This window comes from Grampus griseus, assembly GCF_964374135.1.
Source record: "Grampus griseus genome assembly, chromosome: 2".
NCBI classification, from domain to species: Eukaryota; Metazoa; Chordata; class Mammalia; order Artiodactyla; family Delphinidae; genus Grampus; species Grampus griseus.
Window position 1 is genome coordinate 101,164,658 of NC_139018.1, and position 14,540 is coordinate 101,179,197.

The following is a 14,540-nucleotide window of genomic DNA, read 5'->3' on the forward strand; positions in this document are numbered from 1 at the left end:
AGGCGTTTGTTGCTGAAAATTTCTGAAATGACTGGAGTCTTTTCCTCAATGTAGGATCTCTATGCAGTCATTCATTCCACAAATATGTACTGAGTATCTACTCTCTGCACCTGTGCTCTTCATCCATGTCTGTTCCAGAGGTGCTGTGGTGTCAGGGAGACCAAACCTCTAAATCCAGTCCGCATTGCCTGTTGTAGAGACTAATGCTTTGCTTTACCCAACCCCACACCCCCCAAATTACAGAAGTGACAGGACTCAGAGTATTTCATGTGAGCTGGATGCAGCGTAAAGAGGACGTGAGGGACAGAGCCCATTCTAGAAGTGGAGCTGGGGTGCAGGACACGCTGGGTCTCTTTCAGCTAATGATAACCTCTCTTCGGGATTTCCCGTTTTGTGGTTTCTTGGTACCAAAACTTGCCTAGAGATGAGAGGGGAGATTGAGAGGGCGTCAAGAGAGACTTTTGTCCAGTCTTTGGAGTAAACATCACGTAGCCTAGCCGGGTTTAGTACACCTTACTTAACCAGAGGTCACCTACCCAGCTAACTCAGCTCTCTTAAACAAGCAGTAAGCTGGAAGGAAGGGACGCAAACAAACCTTCAGAGGCATAAAATCAATGGCCTGAAGTTCACAGGTGGGGGCAGGGCCAGGGAAGAAAGGAAACACCAGCCACTCCCAACAGAAGCCTGCTTGCCCACGCCTCTACTTTTTCTCATCTCCTGTGCAAGCCCCCAGGAGCCCCCAGCTAAGGTCCCCCAAACCAGATGGCAATGTTTCCAAACACAACATTTGGAAAAGCACAAAGGTATGGAAAGGATGAGTCCAGATTTCTTATATGAGCTTCAGTGTTTGCTAGAGCCTGATGGGCCAGTGCAGCTAAGGGGACGGCTTCAACTCCATGCGGGCAGCCTTCCTGCTTTTCTGACTTAAAAAATGTTTTAAAGTAATGTGTGCACCTGGGGAGAAAAGTCAAACAATATGAAAGGTAACATAGAGTGCGTGGCCTGCACCATTTTACATTCCTACCAGCCATGTAAGAGGATTCCAGTTTCTCCCCATCCTTGCCGACACTGGTTACTCTCTCTTACTGATTATAGTCCTCCTCGTAGGTGTGAAGCTCATTGTAGTTTTGCATTTCCCTGATAACTAATGATGTTAAGCCTCATTTCTTGTGCTTATTGGTCATTTGGATAGCTTCTCTGGAGTGTCTATCAGATCCTTTGCCCATTTTAAAATTGGGTTATTTATATTTTATTATTGAGTTGTAAAAATGCTTCATATATTCCAGATACAAGTTATGAGATCAATAATTTACAGATATTTCCCCCCCACTCTGGGTGTTATCTTTTCAATTTCTTGATGCTATCTTTTGAAGCACAGGAGTTTTTAATATTGAATATTGATGAAGTCTTATTTATCTCTCTTTCATCAGTTATGCTTTTGGTGTCATATCTAATTTTAATCAAAGGTCACAAAGATTTGCCTTATGGTTTTCTTCTAAGAGTTTTATAGTTTTGGCTTTCACATTTAAGCCTTTAATCCATTTGGAGTTAATTTTTGTATATGGTGTATTAGGGATCCAACCTCATTTTTTTGTATGTGACAGATCCGATCATCCCAGCACCGTTTGTTGAAAGGTCTGTTCTTGTCCCAGTGAATGATCTTGGTAGATAATTGTTTGAATTTTAATATTTATAACAGGTAAATTATTTACTTGGTTTCAAAGTTAAATCTACAAAACAAAGAAATAGAACGTCAATATCTGTAATCTCCTCTTTTCTCTTTAACTCCCTCCTTCCTCCTATAGCAAACCTTTTTACTTTTTAATTTTGTAGGACTCTGAGCCAACTCTAATAACGTAGTGGTCTTATTTTCAGCCTACAGTAGAATACTGAAGAATTTAAAAAGCATATCTGTCTGAGGCCAATCAGAGTGTGGATATATTAACTAGAGAAAAAGGTTTGTTAAAACTGATAGAATAAAAGATGATAGGGCTTCCCTGGTGGCGCAGTGGTTGAGAGTCCGCCTGCCGATGCAGGGGACACGGGTTCATGCCCCGGTCTGGGAAGATCCCACGTGCCGCGGAGCGGCTGGGCCCGTGAGCCATGGCCGCTGAGCCTGCGCGTCCGGAGCCTGTGCTCCACAATGGGAGAGGCCACAACAGTGAGAGGCCCGCATACCGCAAAAAAAAAAAAAAAAAAAAAAAAGATAAAATTTCGGGAGCAAAAGAACATTAGACAGGAAGAGTCATTGAAGAAAGAGGTAAATAAGACAGTGGGGCATGATACATTTTAGAGAATTCAGTTTAAAAATGGCTAAATTTGGGGGGCAAGGTTGACACTTAGAGAGGTGCGTTTCTGCCTTTTGAAAAATCCACTCCTGTGGAGCACCTTTTCCAGATAATATCAAGTAAATTAGTGTAAGGGGCCACTTTAATTTTCTCTGCACCTGCTCACCCCTTTTCCTTCTTCCTTCTTCCTTCTACCTCTTTCCCCGTTAAGTTCCTGCTGCCTCTGTCTCCTGCAGAGCCCTGGGGCATGGGTCCACTCCCCCGTGAGTCCACACTTGATACCTACAGAGTGAAAGGTGTGGATTCCCCCTGAGCCCACCAGAGTTGTAGCTCTGAACTGAGTCTCTCTGCAGGTGGAATCCTCCCAAGAAGCCAACGCAGAGGTGATGAGAGAGATGACTAGGAAGCTGTACAGCCAGTACGAAGAAAGGCTGCACGAAGAGCAGCAGAGGCACAGTGCTGAGAGAGAGGCGCTCCTGGTGTGTTATGTGCTACCTGCTGATGGGATAGCAGAGAGTTTGGGGTGCATTATTGTTGGTGAGCTTTACATGGTAGGGTTTGTGCTTAGAGGTGAGTTAGTGGACTCTAACGTGGGTGACGGGTCAAGGAATTTATTATTTGCCGATTCACTGCTCTCCCTTCTCCCTCCCTCCCTTTACTCACCACCTTCCCTGCTTGGAATAGTCCTCAGTCACCACTTTCTCTAGCTGGTCTGACCGTTTGCCAGCATCCGAGCAGATGCTGGGCTTACCTGCAGCCACGCCCTTTCTCACTCCATTTGCTCTTCCTTGCCCGTCCTCGATCCTACCTACGCTCCCTGAAAGCCCCGAAGATGCCAGCATCTCCACGAATGAAGTCGTTCCCAGTCACACACCTCCAAGTGTCCTCTGTCCTTGGGAAACCCACACTTTCTCTGCTCTTTGCCATGGAATTCTCTTGTCCCTCTTATTGGAGCTGAGCTGTATATCTCACATCTTGGCTTCTCTAAAAGAGCATAAATTCCTTGAAGGCAGGGACTCCATTCTGCCTTATCTTGTGTCCTCACAGGCTTAATACATGTGCTGACTGATTGACTGAGTTGGTGGTTTGCAATATGGGAGAAAGATCTGGGCATCCTGCATTCAATTCCAGATCCAGCCCTAATTCCGTTTAGGTTGTGTGACACTCTGAGCACCTAGTCAGGGGATAAATAACATTTGTAGGCTCTTTTTAGACATAAAGAGTCAAGGGGAAAAAAAGGAGAAAAAATAAGTAGGCCCATTAAAAATCCATGCAATGTGTCTTTATTCACGGGTGAGAACCAGAATCATGGAATTTGAGTTCATGATCTGTGAGACACTTCTAGGCCCCCAGGTCATGCTTTTAAAGAGACATGATGATTTAGCCAGGCCTGAGCTGTTTGGACCCTGATTGGAGGCTCCTCCACGCTCTGCTGAGGAGAGTGCGTTTCTTTTGCAGGAAGAAACCAATAGTTTTCTGAAAGCCATCGAAGAAGCCAATAAAAAGATGCAAGTGGCAGAGATCAGCCTAGAGGAGAAGGACCAGAGGATCGGGGAGCTGGACAGGCTGATTGAGCGCATGGAGAAGGTAACACAGCTTGGGGCCCGGGGCCCCCTCACCCAGCCTCTCGTGCGGTGCAGCAGTTCCCCTGCAGGCCTGCCCCAAAGTGTGAGAAGCCCTCACCACTTGATCCCTCTCGTCCCTGCAATTTGTGAGTTGAAAAAACCAAAGAGAAAACTGTAGAAGAAAGTATAAGGAAGTCCCACAAAGTTCTCATTTTTCCCACAGTGAAAATTTTGATGCTTCAAAAAACATTACGTACAAAATTATTTACAGAAACTAATATTTTAGCAGCCTTGCTTTGCTGGGGCCCCAAGCATGAACTTAGATTACTTGTTGAGCAGGCAAGCCCTATTTCGACGTTACAGCGACACCCCAAGCCCTGCCTGGGTCTGACGGGTTGGCTTTTCTCTGACACTCTGTGTCGGAGTGCGGGACACTTGCCTTTCTCTGTGGGTTTGTGGGGGAGGCCTGCAGAAGGCAGGAGCTCTGCCCAGATAATGAGCCAGTCTAGAGAAAGGGAAGAGGGAGCCTGGAAATTAGGCAGGAAGTGGAGAAACGGGAAGGAGGGGTGGGAGAGAGGAAAGAGAAAAAAGAGAAAGGGCGGGTGACCTTTAGCAGGTGACGGCTCGCTGCTGGGGGAGGGGGGTAGTTGAAGGCTAGGGCTGTGGCTGCTTCCTGGAAAGTGGCTCTCTCGTGGCATGGGTTTGCAGAACAGCCCTGACCGGCCGAGACCTCACCCATCAGCATCCCGTAACTCACTCACGCTGGATGCTGAGAATCCCAAGGCTGACGATGGCGGGAGGGGGAGTGACAGTGTGAGCAGGGTCAACAGCTGGGCTCCCGGGTGATTCTGAGAAGAGGGCCGACCCGTGGTGTCTGCGGCACGATTCCCTCCACCGTCCCCTGCAGCTTGGGAACAGCCTTAAATGCAATACTGGGGAGCTTCGGGGCTGGTGGGGGGCTCCTGTTGTGGGTAACATCTTTTTTGGGGAGGGACTTGGGCAAATAGAGAGTCAATTACAATTTCACCTCCACCCTCTGGGAAAGCAGAATCCCATGTGGTATTGAAGAGCGGGTAAGTGGCATAGTTAGGGCTAACGTCAGCATTGGCTGGAGGTGGCGGTCATAATGATTGGGCAACGAGGGCATTTTCTAGAACGTGGGGGAGCTATCTCCCACATCCCCACTCTCCTACAACAGCAGGCGGTGCTGGTTAAAGCACACACTCCCCCTGGGTGACAGACTGTCCTGCAGCAAGCAGAAGCCAGGTGAGCGGGCAGCACGGGGAGATGTACAGACAGACTGTCCGTGTGCTGGTTAAGAACATGGGTTTTAGGATCAGACAGACCTAGGGTTTGAGTCTTGCCTCTCTTTCTCATTGTGGGCAGTTACTTGACTTTTCCAAATTCAGTTTCCTCTTCTGTAAAATGCTGACAATAGTCATTCTTATTCTTAGGCCTTCTGTGAGGAGTACACGAGAAAAATCCGTGCCAAGTGCTCAGCGCGGTGCCTGGCATGTATAAAGTCGGGGCTCACCAATGTGTGGCCCTGATTTTTACGTTGTTACTTGCATAAAGGTCTGCCCCTGGTGTCAGCTGCTTCTTCAGCTGGACCTGTTCTACAGCTGAGTGTCTTTATACCCTTGCGATTCTGAAAGTTCCTAGCTTTTTCCCACTGATATGCACGTGCAGCCCGGGTGAGGGCCATATGGCTGGGGGCCAGGCTGGTGTTGGTAAGGCCGGCCATCCCTGCCAGCGTTTGTGTGACACAAAATGTTCCCCACATCCTCTTGGCTTTTTCTTTAGTGATTGAAAATCTATTGTCCTTCCTCTTAATCTTTCCCATTTAAGCTAGCGAAATGCTTGCTTTATTTAGCTAAGATTAGATTACCCATTTACTGTTTTTCCCCCTTCAGGGATAAATCTGGGACAGCAGGAACTGTGCCAAATCTCTGTCACACAGGATGTGAACAGCATGCCCACAGAGTTTGTATTCCTGTTCTCACCTATTTTGGGGTTTTTCTTGAGGACAAACCATGTCCTTTTGAATGACTTCTGTGCTGTATCCCTTAGTTTACTGTTCTCAGCATTGCGTCCCAAACACCTTTTTTTCCTGATCGGTAGAAGTCTTGTAAGGAGTGTGTTCTATCAGAGACCCTTCTGCAGAATAGATAATATTTTATGCCTTGATCTCAGTGGTGGTTTCACCAGGTAATGTGTATACAAATGTATTGATTGTGCAATACTCAAGATTTGTTGTACCTCAATTTAGAAAAAAATCGAATTTTAAAGTATGCTGTAAGTCAGGCCTTGCCCTACTTTAAGACAGCTTTCTGGGGAGTCTGAGGGAAAGCTCGCTTGTTAGTGTCATCATTATTTCAGGGCTAATGTAAACTTCCAGCCAGTGGCAGAACCCGTGGGGACAGTAAGAATGTGCATTCGCTGTAGAGATTTAAAAGCAGTAATAACACCCCACTGAAAAGTCGATCTTCCTTCATTATTCTAAGGACATCGATGATAACACACCCTTCCTCCCGTGGTGTACTGCTCCCCAGCTCTGGTCTGCCCTCGGTCTGCCACTGCTTACAGCTTCAGAAGTTGAGGGGGCTACAGTTTCAAGGATCTGCTTTGAGTATTTGGTGGAAAAGACGTTTGGAATGTGTATCAGTAGCCAGAGCTTGTTGGGGAGAACGTCTGAGGTTAAAGAGGAGGCATGGCCATACTTAGAGAAGGACCTAAAGTAGAATAGTCTCCTCCCAATTAATGAGCAGAATTTGATAAACTTCATTGTAAGGAAATTTATTATACTCCCATCTGTAACATTTCTAGGGCAATTTTGGTTGTGGTGGGCACTACATTTTTATTAATATTTTCCACTTTGTTCAAAGAAATGTGTCCAGATTTTATATTACTTTTTTAAAAAAATATTTGTTTGTTTGTTTGGCTGCGTTGGGTCTTAGTTGCGGCACGCGGGATATTCATTGCAGCGTGCGGGATCTTTTGTTGCGGGGCGCCGGCTTCTCTCTAGTTGTGGCACATGGGCAGTAGAGCACGCGGGCTTAGTTGCCCCGCAGCATGTGGGATTTTAGTTCTCCGACCAGGGATCAAACCTGCATCCCATGCATTGGAAGGTGGATTCTTAACCTCTGGACCACCAGGGAAGTCCCTTATATTACTTATTTTAGGTAAACTTCTAAATTTATATATATATATACACACACACACACACACACACACACAGAGCAAAGTGTACAAATCTTAAGTGCACAGCTTGATACGTGAATTGGTTTCCTATTGAAACTGTAACAGTTTACCACAGTTAGAGGCCTAAAGCATCATGGATTTATCGTTTTTAGTTCTGGAGGTCAGAAGTCCTAAAATCAAGGTGTTGGCAGGGCTGGCTTCCTTTTGGGAGCTCTAGAGGAGAATCCATTTCCTAGCCTTTGTTCCCTTCTAGAGACTGACTATGTTCCTTGGCTCATGGCCCCATCCTCCAGCTTCAAAGCCAGCATTGTAGCATCTCCTAGTCTTTGTCTGTTTCTGACTCTAACCCTACTTCTTCCTTCTAATACGAGCCCAACTAGATAATCCAGGATAACCTCCCCATTTTCAAGACCATTAACTTAATCACGGCTGCAAAGTTCCTTTATCCATGTAAGGCAACATATTCACAAATTTCAGAGATTAGGATGTGGACACTGTTGGGGGACTGTTACTCTGATTTTCACAATGTAGTTTTACCAGTGAACACACCCGTGTACACACCATCCCAGTTAACTTATAGGATATTACAGGATTCCAGACCCTCTTGATGATTCAGAAAATAATCCCAAGAAATTTGTAGTATCACAGGCCACTGATTTAGAGTATTGATTAACGTTATTTAGAACCATAAATTTTCACAAGACATCTGAGCCTGGGCTGATGAAATGCTTTAAAAAATAAATAAATAAATCTTGGGGCTTCCCTGGTGGCGCAGTGGTTGAGAGTCCGCCTGCCGATGCAGGGGACACGGGTTCGTGCCCCGGTCTGGGAAGATCCCACATGCTGCGGAGCGGCTGGGCCCGTGAGCCATGGCCACTGAGCCTGCGCGTCCGGAGCCTGTGCTCCGCAACGGGAGAGGCCACAGCAGTGAGAGGCCCGCGTACCGCAAAAAAAATAAATAAATAAAAAATAAAAATAAAAATAAATCTCGAATGGCTTTATCCAGGATATTCATCTGTAAATACACACCAGTAAATTTGACATTTTGAGCTTTGTTTGGACCCTGGCAAGTGGGTGTATAAAACCCATGGGTGTCACATAGACTTGAATTCACTAGTGCTGGAGTTGCTTGCTGTACATTCTCCAGCCAACTTGGGATCCATAGATTAAATATTAGTGTCTGTCTGTTTTAGGAACGCCATCAACTTCAACTCCAGCTCCTGGAGCATGAAACAGAATTGTCAACGGAAATTACCAATTCTGACAAAGAAAGGTAAGATGTAACGCCCTTTATCTTTTTATTTTTTTTATTTTTTTTATTTTTATTTTTTGTGGTATGCGGGCCTTTCACTGCTGCGGCCCCTCCCGCTGCGGAGCACAGGCTTCGGACGCGCAGGCCCAGCGGCCACGGCCCACGGGCCCAGCTGCTCCGTGGCACGCGGGATCCTCCCGGACCAGGGCACGAACCTGTGTCCCCCGCATCGACAGGTGGACCCCCAACCACTGTGCCACCAGGGAAGCCCTGCCCTTTTATCTTGTAATGGATTTAGATGGTGGACATGCTGTGTTTTTGTGGGCTCACTTGGTCCTTGCATTGTCATTCGTTTGGTCATCACCCATTGCAGACTGATACATGCAAAACATTGGACTGGGAGCTTCCAACGTGGAGCTTCCAGCCACATCTTACAACCCAGGGCTGGGTGTTAGTGCAGTGGAACACGTCAAAGCCTGTCACAAGTACCAGAGTTCAGTCTGTAAATGTTCTCCATAACCTTGAGCTCCACAGGATGCACCTTGTTGTTGAGAAAACTCAAGAGTGACTAATACCATTGCCATGGAAACTTAATTTTACAATGTCTTTGTGTCCAAACATTCCTCAATGAAACCTTGCCTTGTCCTCTGGCTATGAGTATATAAAGCCCTGCATGGGAAATGCAGGAGCAGTCCACGGCCTCTTCTGGAAACCAGAAGGCAGCGAGGCCACGCACGGCCCTCTAGTGAAGGAAAACAAGGTTGGGATGCTTTGAGCATTTGAGCAAGTTACTTAACAACCCTGAGATTCTTTGCTTCTCTGTAAAATGGGAATTCTTTTTTCAAGTGGGGAGAGTTGTAATGATGTGAAGAGTGCCCATCTCATTGGGGTATTACTGTGAGGGAACTTCTGGGTGTACTGCCTGCCACATAGTATGTGCTGAAAAGATACCTGTTCTCCTTCCTCTTGTGCAACTTCAGAGTTTGCAGAGTTATAGGGATCTTCCCTAGTCTTTAACATAGTGCTGAGGAGGGACCTGGCAGAGATGGGAAGTGGTAAGCAGACCACCAGACCCTTCGTCCGTGCTCCAGTCCAGGGGCCCCAAAGGACTGTAGAGTCCATCTGCTGGTTCCTTTGGTTTATTTGAACCAAGTAAAGTCTGAGGATAATTTGTGCTTTTTTTTTTTTTTTAAAGTATGAAATGTTTTATGAGGTGGTCTGCTCTGTTTTGATGGAGAGAGGGTCTTGCAGCATCTTTCCCATTTTCTCAAAATAAATGATGTATGGAACAATTGTAATTCCTGACTTTCCAGGACTCTGCCACTTGATTTCAGATATTTTGTTGTATTGCTAGATTCTTCTCCTTCTCTGTTTTCCTAATCGTGGTAATTACTGGATGTTCCAATGCTGTATTAACGCAAAAAGAAAAAGCCTCTCATATCTGTAAGTGGTGCAAAAAAATTCTCTCTCAGCCCCTGGAAAGTGTAGTAACTGTCCTTATACAGGATAAAACTTGCAAGTGGGAACTTGAAGAATGGTCCTCTCTTCCTTCTACAGTGGGGTGATCGATTGGTAGTTAATAAACTAGGATACACACAAAGTAGGAAGAGTGCATCTTGTTCTGGGCAATATTCCCTTCAAGCGGTGACTCTGGGTGCTGCCCTTGTTGCTTTGCTTGAGGATTCACTTGCTCTTTCTTCTATTTGTATTAGGTATCAGCGGCTGGAGGAGGCGTCGGCCAGCCTCCGGGAGCGGATCCGACACCTAGATGACATGGTGCATTGCCAGCAGAAGAAAGTCAAGCAGATGGTTGAGGAGGTAAGCCCCTGTGAAAGGGCTTGGGCCTGGGATTGCTTCCTGTGGTGGGAACACTTCAGCCCTAGAGCCAGATACGACTCTCAGCTCCATCTTCTGTGGCTCACAGTGAACTAGCTCAGGCCACTGCCATCTTGGCCCAGAGAAAGTCCTCATATGTCCCCTGTGGACTGGTGATGATCCCTCTAAAAGAGGGCCGTCCCCAGATGAAAGGGTTACAGTTAAGAAAGCTGGAAGGTGCGGTTCATAAGCTCACTCACCTACACAGGACAGCAGTACCCTTTATGGGTGCCTGCAGCTCAGGGACCAAAGGGTGTGACAAGAACAGTTCACTTCAGCTCAGGCCTCTGCACCCCGGGACCTGCCTGCCTGTCCCCTGCTTCTGCTCTTGTCCTTTCTCCACGTCTGGTGTGTCTCTGTCATTCCCTTTCCCTGTCTGTCCCTTCTTCTTCATTTTTTCTCTTTTCTACTATCCTTTTTCTCCTTAGCTGTCTATGTAACATGAAAGCAAGTTTTAGGCTTACTGTATGCTGGACATAGTTTACTATCCTGTTTTTCTAAATGAAAAAACAGGTAAGTTGAACTTTTATGTTTCTCTAAGAGGAAAAGAGTTTCTTTTAACTTGTGTCACTGTACCTGTCTCTCTCATGGTGATGCTGCATAGGAGAAAGTCCATGCTGTGTACAGCTCATCACATATTAGTGTATTTTTCTTGCTCGATTAAAAAATCGATGGAAATAAGAACAGTTAGTACTAACAAGGTGATAAGTATTCCCTAGGGACTAATTCTCTAACTTGCAAAGAAAAGGTTTCAATTTAATTAAATATTTGGTTGGCAGTGGAAAAACTGGAAAAAAAATTTATAATGTTGGCGCTATGAGTGGAGTTAAGGTCAGGCAATTGTGAGGATGGGCAGGGACTCCTTTTTTTTTTATTGTGTGTAGGATAAACGTACACATTAGATAAAATCTGCTCCCAAACGAGAAACCCAGTCACACAGTGTGATTGGCCCGTGTGTCGGTCTCAGGGCTCAGTAGAATAAGAGAATGGGGAACAAAGGCTCAGATGAGGAAACCCCGCATGTACTTTCACAGTTCCTTGGCACTGCCAGGCAGGAACAGTGCCAGCAACAGGGATGGGTAGGTCTTGCCGTATATCAGCATTGGGTAGTTGTCAGGAGTGTGTTTCCCAAGGAAAAGCATTGCTTTGTCACATTTAGCATCTCTGGAACCATGGCTGTTAGATCATAGCTTTTCTGCTTCTGAACTTCACACACATGAAGTCTGGGGCAAGGCTGTCCCTCATTTCCCCGTGGCGCTCCTTGGCTGTGGTGCACTCCATTTCTCCTGCCTCACTGCAGGGTGCTGTCTGCGTTGTTTCCCTGTCGAATATTAGAGAACCAGTGAACAAAACCTCATATGCCTTGGCTTCTGATTGAGTTATCATCTGTAAGCGTTTAATGATGGGTCTTTTTTAAAAGACATTTTCAAGTAGTTTAGAATTCTGTTTTCTAAGTGACTTCCGGACTCTAATAGACATACCAATTTGAAAGTAGGGGAATATTTATATATGAAAATAGGGAAGCATATAAAGATCACTGTCCATGCCTTGCTTTACTACCTGTGATTTAATATCTCCTAAATAGAGCTTCTGTAAGTGCTGACGATGTGGTCTGAAAGACCCAGCCATGGGCATGAAATGACAGGCTGAAATTTAGGATGGCGCCGTCAGAATGAGCACCACCTAGGGGCCAGCTGAGTTTCAACAGTTAGATAGAGACAGAGGAAGAGAGCTTTAATTCTAAATTTAAACTAACAACTACTTAAATCAGGTGGTAAGGATTAATGTATTTGTCCAGTACACTGTATTAACTCATACAACAAAAGGATGGTTTAAAATTTCAATTGCTGTAGCCATTTATGTGAATACTTTTTTTAAAAGTTAGAACCATGGAAAAGGGACAAATGAGCACATTGAGATGTTCAGGATCAGGCTGGAAAGGAGTTGAGAACTACAGTAATCCAGGGAGTGGTTGAAGCACTCAGGCAAGACATGGGCAAAAGGGGAGAGGTGAGAGGTGAATTCACATCTTAAAAAACGGTCATGGAGAAGGTGGAATATATTTTTGTTTGTGTTGCAGTGCAAAGCCAGGCTGGAGCCACTGGGTGGCAAATTTCAGCTTTCTGTTCAACATAAAGGAAACATTTCTAGTATTGGCTGTCCTGGGAAGTATATGTAGCCTTTAATCACGGGTGCATTTTATGAGGAGAGAAGTCGGGATAGAAGCTCCTTATATAAAGAATTCTCTATTGTTTACTAGGCTGTGCCTGTTGTTAGCATCTCAGCCTTTTCATTGCTTTGCATAATGAGTGAAAGCAGCAAAGACATATTAAATTGGTTCAAGTCATTTGGACCAAAGTTTGAAAAATCCAGACAGCTGAATTAGTCATGTGTGGCATCTTGAACTCTGACTTGAGAAGTGTCTTTCTGTCTGTGAACTCCAGCCACCCAGATATTGAGACAAATTTGACCTGGAAATAAAGGCAACCTTTACGTGTCACCAATGTTAGGGACAGTTTTCCTTCCCTCACATTAAGTCTGAAAGCTTGTCCCTGTGATGGCTTCACACTCACCAGGGGTAGGAATCTAGTTCCCATCCATTGTTGCTGTCATCTGAATCACAGTGTCTGTGAATGAAGTTAGTTTATTAAAATGATGGGCTTCTTTTTTTAGCTCAAAACATCCAGGTATTATTACTGAGGTTCTTGGAATCCTTAAACGTTAAGCAGCATATTTACTTCCACCTCAGTGGAGTGTAATTTCTAATAATAATAATAATAATAATAATGATATATTGAATAAAAATTAACCAGCGTAGGTATTGCAGTCCTTAGCTCAATAATGACTTTTCATTGGGTGGGACAGTATATTTCAGTAGAGATTTGTGCATGTAAGAAGGGGGCAGGATGGGCCCTTTTGAAATGAAGGATTATGTATCTTATGGGGTCAAGTTCATTGAGAAAAGATACAAAGTGTCCTGCGTGAAGTGTGGGAGCACATACCCCCACTTGGCTAGATCTTTGTACCAAATTAAGTCTCCTTTTGTGGTGTTAGACAGGGATTGGTCATCTCCCTCCCATCACTAGTTCTTCTGACTGGTTCTGGATCTGAAAGAAAAAAAAAACACACACACACACAAGCCCAAATATGCCCCTTTTAGACTTTCAAGGGTTTGCCAGAAAATACAGAGGGACTGAAAAAAATAGCATTCATGAGGAAACTCACTCATCCATCCATTTACCAGTTACCCACCGGCATTTTCTCTGTGGTGGGGCTGGGTACCCAGTGGGGAGCGGGGCAGATGTGGTCCTGCCCTCATGGATCTTATCATCTGGTGTTAGCTGAGTTCCAGTCGTCCTTGCCCTTGGGCTTCATTCTTCTGTTGACAAGCCGTCTGGAATCCCGCTGAGTTCTTTAGCTTGCCGTTAAAGGAACCAGGAGATCAGGGAGGAGCACAAGGCTGGGCGGAACCTGCAGCCAGAGCAGTGAACACGTGACACATCTTTAAACATCTTCAGTCCACAGGACGTTGACACCTCTTTACCTGCTCTCATCAAGGCCCGGTGCCCCGCCAACCAAAGCAGCTTTCTGCCCAGGGGAAAATTATCTGGAGGAAAGCAATTTTAAAAATTTAAATTCTCTCCATCCCAAGAATCTTCCCTTTTAAATGGATCGGCCATTTGTTAGCACACAATTTATTTTAAAAGTCTTGTGTGGTGTGCTGAAATGTACAATGCAAAAGCACATGTTTGCCCAATACCCTGTGTTTAGAGGATTCAGAGTGATCTCCATCACTGATAATTAGCCACATGGGGGAAGGGGAAAGGAGCTGTGGCACCGAGCCCATCACGCTAACCTGCTCAATTGAACTGTTTCCAGATCATGTCCCACGAGCTCTTCTCCAGATTTAGTCTCTGGCTCTTTGGAAGATGACAAAATGGTAGCTTGCTCTGGGTCGGAAGCAGTTCCTTTTATCGTTCGTGGTTCGAAGAACACTTGTACTCTCTCTGCTGGGAAGAGGTGGCGTGTGTGTGTGATGAGCTGATGAACAAGACACGAAGGACATGACATTGAAAAGGAAATGTGGCCACGTAGGGCTGTTATTTGTGGAAACACCCACATTCTGTAACTTCAGCTTCTACAGCCTGACACTGCAGAGTCAAGAGAACTCAAAGATCCATAGAGTATTTCTAGAAACGTGGGTTCCTAGACATCAAAGAGGGAACTGTGATGAAGAATAGTACTAAAAAATAATTTAGGAAGTGCCAGGTGGAGGCTGGTCTTGGAGGATGAAGCCTTATTCATGGAAAAGGTGCCAAGGACACCTGCCAAGGAGGTGGGAAGTGGGCTCGAAGGACT

At 45.4% G+C, this 14,540-nt stretch overlaps 1 protein-coding gene and 1 long non-coding RNA gene across 2 annotated transcripts in view; one reads left to right on the top strand and one right to left on the bottom strand.

The window, feature by feature from the left end:
* The window catches only part of MYZAP (myocardial zonula adherens protein), a gene marked incomplete at its 5' end in the record, with an annotated part of 100,595 nt that overhangs the window by 37,984 nt on the left and 48,071 nt on the right, over nt 1–14,540 (top strand). The window contains 4 exons of the mRNA XM_082649406.1: nt 2,642–2,767; nt 3,747–3,875; nt 8,248–8,327; nt 10,019–10,124. Of these exons, the coding sequence (XP_082505532.1) occupies nt 2,642–2,767; nt 3,747–3,875; nt 8,248–8,327; nt 10,019–10,124 (441 nt within the window). The remainder of the gene's footprint in view (nt 1–2,641; nt 2,768–3,746; nt 3,876–8,247; nt 8,328–10,018; nt 10,125–14,540) is intronic.
* LOC309818291 lies at nt 11,059–13,420 on the bottom strand. The gene is made up of 3 exons (XR_014296338.1): nt 13,184–13,420; nt 12,755–12,808; nt 11,059–11,502 (listed from the first exon to the last, which is right to left on the bottom strand). It is a non-coding gene; the product is annotated as an uncharacterized lncRNA (long non-coding RNA).